We start from the raw sequence: 12,464 nt of genomic DNA on the forward strand, positions 1-12,464 counted from the left end.
TATTTAACCTAGTTTTTGTTTCATCACTTTTAATGACTTTATATCACCTTTTAAACAGTGGCGGCTCGTGACTTTAGGGTGTACTAGAGTGCTAATATTATAAAAAATGGCATTTCTGATGTTGTTATAGTTGAAAACAATTTTTTTTTTTTTTTTCGAAAAGCGATTTTTTGTATTAAGATTTTCAGGAAATTTCAGTACAGCCGTGCGCCGCACGGAATTCCTGAAAATCTTCATACAAAAAATCAATTTTTCGAAAAAAAATAAAAAATCGTTTTCAGCTACAACAACATCAATAAAGCCATTTTTTGTAATATAAGCACTCTAGTAACCCAAAAGTCACGAGCCGCCACTGCTTTTAAAGGTGTGTTGAATTGTCATTTTGAGGAGTTATCATGGAACCATATAAAATATGCTTAAAATTAAAGCAAATATTTTGTAAAAACAAACAAAATCCACTATAGATCTTTCGTAAAATTTTCATTTTTGGTTTAAACTGGCATCATGTTTAAGCTTGCAAGAGGGCCCATTTTGTAAACTTATTCAAACAAAAAAAGGGTAGAACGAAACGAGCCAAAACACGTCGCTAGAATACTTAAAGGACTAACTGAAACCGAAATTGTTTTTGGACAATTGTTGTCAATAATAATTATTAACCGACGTGACTGGAAAAACGGTCAGAGAGAGCAAACTAGACGGCGGTATAGTAACTGAGTGTGTAAGATGACCCAACCCGTCCGTGTACAAAGCTCGGCTTGACTACTGAATTTGACATACAAATACTGGAAAATTAGATAGCTTGATTTTGTGCATTTAACTAGTAAAAGTAACGGCAGATTATTGTGGTTGTCGGAAAATTGAGTTGTTAGTGGAAAATTTAATGGTAGAGATACACTTCCTTAATAATTAATTCAATGGAATAAAATATACTATGTATACATATATTATTGGGTTGATTTTTGCTAACTTTGATCTTAGATCATGTTTATGTGTACGGAGGTTAGCTTTCATCCAGGACAACTCAGCAGAACTGCACTAGTACCAGTTGAGTAAGTTTCAAAGCAGCTGCGGCGTCTACCTCTACAGTATCTTCTATAAATCTCTACCTGGATTATCAGTCGGGGAATCTTGTATTTGTACTCCTCGTAATATGACCAAGAAATTAGAGTTTTATACCTCATGTTAAAGTTCACATTTTTTGACTATTCACATTTCAAAAGATTCTTTCTATCTTCCATACTTAGTATAAAGCATATTTGCACCAGTAAAAATATAACGCAAGTGTGACAAAAAAAAAAACAAAAAAAAAATGATGAATACATCAAAATTTCTACTAATAGCTACAATATTCAATTTAAAAAACGATTATTTCAGTAGTCTTTTTAGAATTAAAATGATAAAGTTACTCCAAGCAGGTGAGCAGTTCGCTCAAAGCATCATTATTAACACAGACCGCTTTTAATTTATCAATTTGCGCTTTAGTGAAACCGGAATGTACTGCACCCAAGCACAAGATCCGTCGATCTACAAAACTCAATTTAGGAGCTATTCTCTCTAAATCCAAATCAATCTCCGCTACATTTGACAAAGTGTCATTTTTACCAACCATTCTGATATTTTTATCAGCTATTCTGTTATTTATATCAACTGACATTCTTATATTTTTATCAACTGAATCTACATACGACTGTCGATTCTGTTGTTTGTCGGTTTGCGGGGATCGGTTTGCAGAGTAGAAACCGGACCTGAGGGTGTGGAAGACGGCCGGAGCCAGGAGTCGGATGCTGGGGTTGTCGGAGGAGCTGATGATGAGGCACATGAGTATGTGAGGAATGAGCTGGGAGGGGACCCGCCCCTGGAGAACATGCTCGAGGACATCAAATAGCCAGCCGCTGAGAATTGGGAGGAGTTGTTGCTCTATCGACATCTCAAAGACCTAGAAAAAATAAGCAGTAATAATAATTCCACGTTCTTCAGATGTGCATCGCTCCATTGCTTGTTGTCAACTAATTCTCTATCTGTCGACAACATAAACATCAAAGCACAGTTACATTTGACGCCATTTGCAAAAATTATGGCACATTCACATAATGACATTATTTTTGCCCCACCTTGTTCATAGGTAATTGGCTCAATTTCAAATTTTAAAAGATTAACATTACGGCTACATGTAATTAGGCGAACGTTTGAACAATAGATAAATTAACCGTTTTGTTAAAAGGGCTTACTAACTTCTGTTATCCAACATTACTTACATCAAATACCATATGACCCGCCATTTCAGCCAGATACGGGGTCACGTGGAGGTCGTATCTTTCCCGGCTATCCGCTCCGTCCATGCAACACGAGTCTGCCCAACTGAAATACAAATACATTTTAATACTAGTAGTTCTGTGAACAATAGACCTCGCGTCCAAAAAAGTATGTTTCTAATTTTTTCTCATTTAATATATCATTACCAAAATTTCCCCTAAAATTATAAGATTTGTAAGTAGGTACTTAAATACTTACCTACTTAATTAATAAGCTGTATAATATTTTACATAACATTTCATTATTTCAAATAAGGAATTATACAATTTGTCCATAGAAGTGTACGAATCTCAATGTCAATTATTATTTTTTTAACATTCTTCAGGCAGATAGGTACCATAATATTAAAATGCTCAATCAAAGTTAGCCACGTACTGAATAATAAAACGGATACAAACAAATTTACAGAAAGATGGAATTCCAAACGTTTGAGTGAAAACATGACTTCACTATGATCAGTCAATTATTACCTGCAGCAGTCTAAAAACTTCAGCGTTACGCTATTAACGACCGCGTGGGGCATCAGAAAGTTCTTGATGAAGATTCCCAACGCGCGCAGTATGTGCGGGGAGTGCGTGAAGCAGGAAGCGGACGTCAGGGCCGTCTTCTGAAGGCACGTTATAAGCTGCGCATAGCGAAGCAACTGGTCTGGCTCCAAAACTTCCACCACCTCACTTTTGGGAATATCATCTGAAACCATGTTGTTAAGTTTTTACTTTTACTGAAAAATATACTTATATAAATATAAATATATATAAATATAATATATATATATATATATATATTTATCCCCTCTCGTACTATGTTGATCTCGAGCGACGGTACGCCAGGTATATGTTGATCCGTTTGCATTTGTTGATCCACTCCGGATATGTTGATCCATTACCCGAGCTGGCATACATATGTAAATCCCTATAGATCAACTTGTGTCATCGAGATTTAGCTGTAAGCCACGCCCATTTTTCGGTCGCATATACATTTTACACGATTTATTTTGTTGATCTATATATTTCTGACCAACTTGACGGCTTGCATGCATTGTAACTTGTATTTCGCGCGCGTTGTGGTACTTTTCAGATTCTGTTAGAACATCCATATTCTATGAAAATGACTTTGTACTTAAAGAGGATAGACTGCCTCACGCATATTTATATTGAAATGGAACTTTCGCAAACGTCAAATCCATGCTTAAAAAATCTTTTGAACTTGATTAAACAAAAATATAACTTTAATGCTTCATTTACTACGTTTCGTGACTAAGCAGGGGTGCCCGGGTTCATGGGGTGAGGTTCATTGAGTCATTTTAAAAGAGAAATTTTGAACATTGATTGAATCAAATTTTATTTTAATGTATCTTTTACCATCTCTCCCGACGTAAGTTTCTTGTAATGATTAAGTTGAAACAAAGCGTAATATCCATAATTTGTGCCTATTAAAATTGCGGCGATTAGATTGGTGAGAATTTAATTTTTCAAATTTTAAATTAAAATTGCTGAAAAATTTATTCCAATTTGTTTTTTATTAAACATGGCTAAAGTCATTTCACGCACCGATTCCAACCAACGATGTTTTAGTATATGTTCGTCAATCAACAGGAGCCATAATGTCTGTACATCAGAGCCCTCGAAAATTATTACAATTATGTATACCGCCGCCCCGGGAACCATTTATTAGATAACCAATACAATTTAGCGAGATAGTTGTTTATTTTTTGTATTTTTTTACATCGTCTCCACACAGGAGGCCCTTAGGAAAATCTTAACTCTCAAGGCCTATGTCATCTTTGTGAATGCTGTGTTGGGGTATTTTGAAAGAAAGGAAGGACAGTGAGTTCTGGGAAGGAAATAGGTATGATGGGTGGGTAGTAATCTGGGGGTCAGTGTGTTCGAGTGATAAACATAAAAATCCAACTCTCCTACTGCGTTGCAAGGCGATGCGTTGAAAGAGGATTAATCGATCCGGCCCACCACGCATTTGGTAGGCAAGCACATCCGCCGCCAAGAACCGAACAAACCTCACCCTATAAACCCTGGCACTCCTGCTAAGTCACCAAATATATCAAACTACTTGAGGTGGCTCTCGACTAGCAATCCGAAGGTCGCGGGTTCAAATAAATTTTATTAAAATTAATTTGCACTATTTTACAATTAGTGTTTGGTGACCATATCTGAATAGCCAGGTTCTCTCCCACCTTCCTCCTCCTCATCTCCTTCGAGGTCTCCTTTGAGGATGCCATAGTCTCACTGGCTCCAGACGGGAGCGGTTAGGACTGTATGACTCTGGTGCGGTATTCACACAAGTTTTTATTTGTAAAAAATGAAACAAATATTATAATCAGATATCATATTTCCTACAAAAAGCCACAGCTGCTAACTTCGAGAAGTTGAATAAAGTATTTTTAGCACACAAATGGCAGAAGTAGAACTAACACGTGCAGTTTATAGTAATACCAACTAAAAGATAAGATAAAACACTTCAATATATTTTATTTAAATTTTGATAATTCCTTCATGCTTCATGCTTTAGTGTTTAATAAAAAAATACAAATCATATCACACTACATCTTAACTTAAAGGTGGATATGTTTTTATACACAAAAAAGGTTTATTTGTATATTCTCTGTATGAAAACTATTTTCGTTAAAAAAATAATACTGTATTGAAAATGTGATCAGACCAAAACTTCGTTGTTAAAACAATGCAGCTGCGGGCTGCCGGGCTCAGAGTATTATTATTATTATTAATATTATTACTCTAAGCTGCCGGGATGTGACAACACCCTGATTATAATACATTTAACCCATATAATAATTATAATTTTATTTGTTTTGTCTTTGATAATCAACGGCTATGGAATTCTGCGTCTTGCCACCGCGATACTATTGATTACTAAACACGACAAAATATTTCAAAACGACTTATTAACGATTCCAGAATGTACTTTATTCATAATTGTTTTAAGAATTTATCTGTTTCTTTAGACAATTTATTTTTAAAAGTGCTTATAAAATACGTTTTATTACTTATCCACTGGAGCCATTTCTGCCATATTTTGCCAATATTGTGCAATATCTTAGTTTTACCTCTAGTTACACAATAGAGTGGGTACTTATGGAATCTAAAAATACGGGATTATTGATTAAATCTAGGTGGATTCGTTAGCTTTAAACCGCATTTAGTAGTTTATATGGTTTCTATATTAATGTTTTTGGGGGATGATTATACCGGTACAATTGACCCCGTATTACAACTAAACTCCAGTTTCTGTGAGTACAGCTCCCAAGTTTTATAAGCTCAAGTGCATGTCCGTCCGTAACACTTAGTCAATGTACTTATTTGTTCGTTGTCCTCTCTTTCCTAATGTGAAGGTGCTATTATAATTTTAATCAATATGTATACATGTTATTTGGGGGAAAGTTTTATCTCAATCATAAAAAAAACTTTTTCTCTTTATTTTTTTATTGAGATTAAAGCAAACTATCATATTAACATTAATTTGTTTTGTTATTTTATTACATTAAATAGTTACGGTTCGTGATAAAACTGATTTACTTGAGGCCAGATAGTGTATTACGTTAAACATAATTGAAATTTTGAAAAGTAATTTTTTCAACTAATTAAAAAATATTATTTTCCTCGTCATTCCGTAAAAGCTGCAATGACCCCGGGGTCGGGATCATTGCAGCTTTTCACTCGATCGGTTTATGAGTATATAGCTTAATTTATATGAGATTAAAAAAATAAGAATTTGGTAGACAACTAGTTTTCTGCCGTTGATTATGAGTATTTTTATCGTAAGCCTAAGTTTTTATCGCAAGACGTAGAAAATGCTTAAAGTCAAATTGGTTCAATTGGCCCCATATAATATACATTGGGCCACTGTGAAAACAACTTCACATAAAATATAATCGAACAAATTGATTAAATATAATTGCATTTGTAACCACCTTGTAGCTGTTTTTTTAGTTTATGCTTTATAGAAAGATGCCGACTTCCGGTCATATTGTTTTATAATATTAAATATGAGATGATTTTAAAAGAATCATCCTTAGAGCTATTCGAAACATTCGCAAAAATCAAATCCATAAAAAAATCATAACTTAGCAGGGGTACACTGTTGCGTTTGCTCAGCTACTGCGTGGCGGGCCGGATCGAAAGAGACTGGTTGAGGGATACCTTTTGGCCATAAAAATCTAAAATGGCGGCAAAAGGAATAATATTATATGGTATATTTTGAACTTCTTACCACCTCTCCTGATTACACTTCGTGACTTAGTAGGGGTGGCCGGGTTCTTGATTATAATGGGTAATTATTTAAAATGGGTAATCAATGGATGATTGAACGCGGTTGGAGATAACAAAAAACTGTCCAAAGAAGCGAAACTCCACAATGGAGTGCTGGTACCTACCCTAATATATGGAAGTGAGGCATGGAACTGGCAGAAGAAGGCTGAAAGTAGACTGAATACTGTAGAAATGAGATCCCTGAGGCATATGTACGGTAAAATCATGTATGACGAAATCTATTCTACAGGTATTTTATTAGAGCCTGTTAAAAGGAGCTAGCAGCATTGTTCCCCGGTGCACCGTGCACGTGCTTGATACTCGACGGACACGAGCGGAACGCACGTTCACAATAAAGTTGATGTTGTCTTTATGAGAACGGGTAGTTTTTCCAACTCGTTTTTCGTTTTGTAAGTCTCCATATTCAAATTCGGCTGTATGATTTTTTTATGTGACACCTCTCACTAGAGCGCCCCTGTCTTTACACTCTAAATACAGAGAAACTATGTCGCCAACCGGCTGGGCAGCGTTATGAGGCGGGTTAAGGTAGGGGCTGTAGGAATGAATTTATTAATGCTGGTCTTAAAGAGGCGCGAATTATATGGAGGAGGAAAAACAGATGCTGATAGCTCGTTCCACATGCGAGCCGACTTACGGTAAAATGAGTCGGAGAAACGACCCGTTCGTATATAGATAACATCAACTTTACTGTGAACCTGTGTTCCGCTCGTGTCTGTCGAGTATCAAGCACGTGCACAGTGCACCGGGGATCAATGCTGCTAGCTCCTTTTAACAGGCCCTTATAAAATACCTGAAGAATAGACACAGCATACGCACATTTCGCCATACATGATTTTACCGCACATATGCCTCAGGGATCTCATTTCTACAGTATTCTGTCTACTTTCAGCCTTCTTCTGCCAATTCCATACCTCATTTCCATATATTAGGGTAGGTACCAGCACTCCATTGTGGACTGCTAGCTTCGCTTCTTTGGACAGTTTTTAGTTAGCTCCAACCGCGTCCAATCATCCATTAATTACCCATTATAACCAAGAACCCGGCCTCCCCTACTAAGTCACGAAGCGTAATCAGGAGAGATGGTAAAAGATACAGGTTAAAAAATTCCTACATAACATTATTCCTTTTGCCGCCATTTTGGATTTTTATGGTCGAAAGGTATCCCTCAACCAGTTTATTTCGATCCGGCCCGCCACGCAGTAGATGTGAAAACGCATCCGCCGCCAGGACCTAGACAAACCTCACCCTATGAACCCGTGTACCCCTGCTAAGTTATGATTTTTTTAATGGATTTGTTTTTGCGGAATTTTCATTTCGATCTAAATACGCATACATTTCTTATAAACAATTCAAGCAACACACGTCATTTTGATTTGAAACGGTACCATTTCACAGTCATTTCATGCGATATTCGACTCTAGAGACTAATACTTTGAGTTCAATATCACAAAAGACTACGGAATCACATAAAACCTTGTGATAAACAGTCCACCGATTGCCCCTTGATTGGTTCATTTAGTAAAACCATATATAGGGACACAGATCAACTTTGTCTAATAACTTCTTACCTGGATCAACATACTACGGGAATAGATCAATATATATGAGATCAACATAAGTATGCCAATTTGGGTAGATCAACATAAAGTATGCATCCGATTTCCATACAAATTTTGAAAATTTTATTAACAGTATATCAAATTGTTTTTCTGGCAAACTGGCAACATTGATAATTATTGTACCACTGTTGTCAATTCATTCAGATGTATTCCATAATAGCCAAGTTATATGGTGTTAAAGATGGATCAACTTAGTCTAACAACTTCTTACTGGATCAACATACTACGGGAAGAGGACAATATATATATATATATATATATATATATATATATATATATATATATATCCCGCTACATTTGTTGCGTCCGACCCCTAAAAACTCCATAGCATTGCAGCGTCCACCGACTTACAGCGTCCGATATACGGACGCTACAATGTTTTGACGTCAAAATTTGCCAGAACGATGCTTACCTCATGTAGAATCGTATGGCAAAAATTTTTGTGGAAGCAAAAAATCTCTCAGAATGTCTGGAAACGAATATTGAACGTTTGACATTTTGCCGACAGGTTCGCTACACAATGTATATATCGAGCAGTGTATGTTTTTATTCATTTCTACGATCTTGCCGCGTCCACGAAGTAATATAATTTTCGATACATAACGACGATCTTGCTGCGTCTACGCATTACGTCGATAGTATTGCGTCCTCGAGACCGATTACGAGTAGATATTGTTTTATATACATAACGACGGTCGTGCTGCGTCCACGCATTACGTCGATAGTACTGCGTCCCCTTAGCCGCTCATGAAAATATACTATTTTTAACTCGTAATGACAATCATGGTGCTTCCATACATCACGTCGATAGTATTGCGTCCCAGTGAACGATCACGAGTAGATATTATTTTGAATATACAACGACGGTCATGCTGCATCTACGCATTACTTTGATAGTATCGCGTCCCCCTAGCCGATCACGCTGAAATTTTATTATGAATACATAACTACAGTCTTGCTGCGTCTACGCATTACGTCGATAGTACTGCGTCCCCGTGGCCATTCGGAGTACATTGTTATATATTATTTGAGCGTTTGGTTGAGTAAATCATCAGATTTGGCAATATTTGGTTAATTTACAACGATGCCGCTTGACACTCAAAACTAAAAAGCGTCCTGCATGGTTTTTAATGCATATCGACGATTTTGCTGCGTCCACGCATTACTTCAATAGTACTGCGTCCCCGTGGCCATTCACGAGTACATTTTTATAAATTATTTGAGCGTTTGGTTGAGTAAATCATCAGATTTGGCAACGTAGGGTTAATTTACAACGATGCCGCTTGACACTAAGAACTAAGAAGCATCCTGCGTGGTTTTTAATGCATAACGACGATCGTGATGCGTTTACGCATTACGTTGGTAGTATTGCGTCCGTTTTTGTTTTTTTAAAATGATTAAGCGTTTTTTTTGTATCGAAACCCGGTCGGCACAAAGTATAAAAAATAAAAGTGGTGTTTACAAAGTTATTGTTTTATTTTAAATTAAAAATTGTTGTCAATTAAACAAAAAATTGATAAGTTCCTGAATATTATCTGAATATAAAATAAATCTTATAGAATAAAATAAAAACCTCTAGATATGAATTGAAGTCGAGCAAGAATATCGTAACACAAATTGTGAGGATTATTATTAATATATTTATAGAATTATAACTATGTATTTTATCACACCTTCATAAATGCAATGAAAACTTTAACTTAAATGAAATCAACACAAAATCTAAATATAGAAGAATACGTATGTGAAACATACAGCGAATGCACTAAAATCTAGAACAATATAATAAATCTACTAACAATCTTGCACTTAAACATAAGGAGTATAATTTGAAACATGGACGAACTTCTGGTATATCTATGTATTTAACATTATGTTCACAACCAGATTTTATAATACTATCCGAGGCACACTCACATGCAAAACATAAAAATATACCAAGTTTTCCAAACTACAAACAATATGTCACAAATTATCACAAAAATAAAAGTAGTGGAATTGTAGTCTATGCTAAAGAAAAATTTACTGATATCAATGTTAACGAAATACCAATATGTAACGCAAACTGTTTGTCAATTAATGAATCTAAATAATAAGCCATTTAATATAATCGCATGTATCGAATACATAGCTCTATTATTCCCTTATAGTCCAGTCAAGGAAGGAGGTGTAGAGTGCGTGAGCAGGTACCTTAGCGATTCCTTCAGAAACTTGATCAGGATGCTTAGGGTGTGAACATCTTGGAATAATTATCGATAATAACATCAAATGGAAAAGTCAAATAAACTCCACAGTAGACAGAATGAGAAAACTCATCTTTATATTTTTAGACTTAGAAATACTGTATCATTAAAAATACTTAAAGGTATTTATTTTGCACTTGCACATTCTACACTACTACAATATGAAGTCTTGGCTTGCGCGGGGGGGAGGGGGGGTGCGTATAAATCATACCTACGTCCACTTGTGACAATTCAAAAAATATTAATAAAAATCATCTTTAAAAAGCCATATAACTATCCAACAATAAATGTTTTCCAAGGTTTCCCGGTTCCCCCTCTCACATATATTTATGACAAAAATACTCGTACATTAAGTACTTCAATTACATAAAGATTTCTTTGATAAAAATAATATTCCACAATTAATTTTAAGCCAAATAATTATTTATATTGGAGGACTAACCGTACCACTAGTTCGAACTACAACAGCAAAACATCATTATTTATTTAACGGTATAAAATTATTCAATAAATTACTCCTGGATATATCTGAGAAAAATTATGACAGTTACAAAAAAAAACAATTTAAAATTCTCTAATACCACCTCATAAATTTTCTTATTGTTTGAAATTATTTATTTATTTATTTTATTTCAGGGAAATCAACAGTTTAAAATGTGGTTCATTTATACACGTGTAATTTACCTAACTGAGAAACCAATTACAGATTTCCGCAATATTCTATTCTATTATGTATGTAAAAATTTAAAAACTATACTTACAAGAACTAAAAAATATTAAATTTATCGAAGAAAGCAAACACTTAGGACGGGTTGTTTCGGAGAATCTGAACAATTCATCAAATTTCAACGTTCATTTTCAACATCTGTGAAAGAATCTGTGAAAGTTCTGTTTTTATTTCAGTTTTGTCAAGCAACTAGCCTACAATGATATAAAAACAGAACTTGAATAAGTCTTTCACAGAACCCGAAAATGAACATTGAAATTTGATGAATTGTTCAAATTCTCCGAAACAACCCGTCCTTAGTGGCTTGACATTATACAAAATGAAACAAATACTTTGTTTTAAACCACTTTATTTTCATTTATATTTCGTCGACCGGTTTGGATTGAACCCAAATATTGTATAAAATAAATATAAAGTGGTTTAAAACATAGTATTGTTTCATTTTGTAAAAATTATAACGTTATTCAAGAGGGAGATTATTATAACATGAGATTATTTTAACTGGAGATTATTATAACAGGAGATTATTAAAACAGAAGATTATTATAACGTAATACTACATAATATTATGTCATTACATAATATAATTACATTTTATGCAGTTTGGAACACATTTAATACATTTTTAATAGTTTTAATAGTTTTTATATTTATTTTGAGTACATTGAAGATAGAATCAGAGAGAATGTTATTATACATATGTTGAACATATTCTTCTAAGACAAGCATTTTTATTTAACTAGATTACATAAGCGTGTGTGCCGTGTAGGTACTTCCAAATCAATTCTGCAATAAACTCCACATATTATGTTTCTGCTTATCATTCCTTGGTATTATTTATAACTAACCCGTTTTTATTACTTTTATTGTATTTTCTTGTAAGGTTATTAATAGTTTTTGTAATAATATTTGCAATATAAATATGTAAAAATATATTGTTGTCCTCTCCTAAGCACAAGCATCTTATTTATCAGAAAAGTGATTGAAATATTATTTAATCTCTCTCTCTGGTTTCAATCCTGGGATTGGTTTGCAGCAATTTTATCTAATCTCCTCTTCCATTCTTCCCTGTCTTGTGCGGCTCTTTTGACTTCTGCATATGATGAGCAGTGCACGTCCACCAGCAGGTCCTCCAGGTACTCTCGGCGTGGGCGTCCCATAGAGTTGGTCCCCTCGGTCATACCCTCTATTATGACATGCAAGAGGCCTTCTTGTCGTATAACATGGCCGATCCATCTTGCACGCCTTTCGGACAAGG

General features: G+C 34.9%; 1 protein-coding gene across 1 annotated transcript in view; it reads right to left on the reverse strand.

Moving 5' to 3' along the window:
* Nucleotides 1–316: 316 nt before the first annotated feature.
* LOC149411561 (uncharacterized) overlaps nt 317–12,464 on the reverse strand; it is a 93,949-nt gene continuing 81,801 nt past the window's right edge. Inside the window, exons 39-41 of the mRNA XM_089646679.1 lie at nt 2,784–3,003; nt 2,256–2,358; nt 317–1,936 (exon numbers count right to left, since the gene is read on the reverse strand). Coding sequence (XP_089502805.1) covers nt 1,403–1,936; nt 2,256–2,358; nt 2,784–3,003 — 857 coding nt within the window. The 3' untranslated portion in view covers nt 317–1,402. The remainder of the gene's footprint in view (nt 1,937–2,255; nt 2,359–2,783; nt 3,004–12,464) is intronic.

This window comes from Hesperophylax consimilis, chromosome 25 (assembly GCF_061612785.1).
Source record: "Hesperophylax consimilis isolate HC1 chromosome 25, BYU_Hcon_1.0, whole genome shotgun sequence".
NCBI lineage: Eukaryota > Metazoa > Arthropoda > Insecta > Trichoptera > Limnephilidae > Hesperophylax > Hesperophylax consimilis.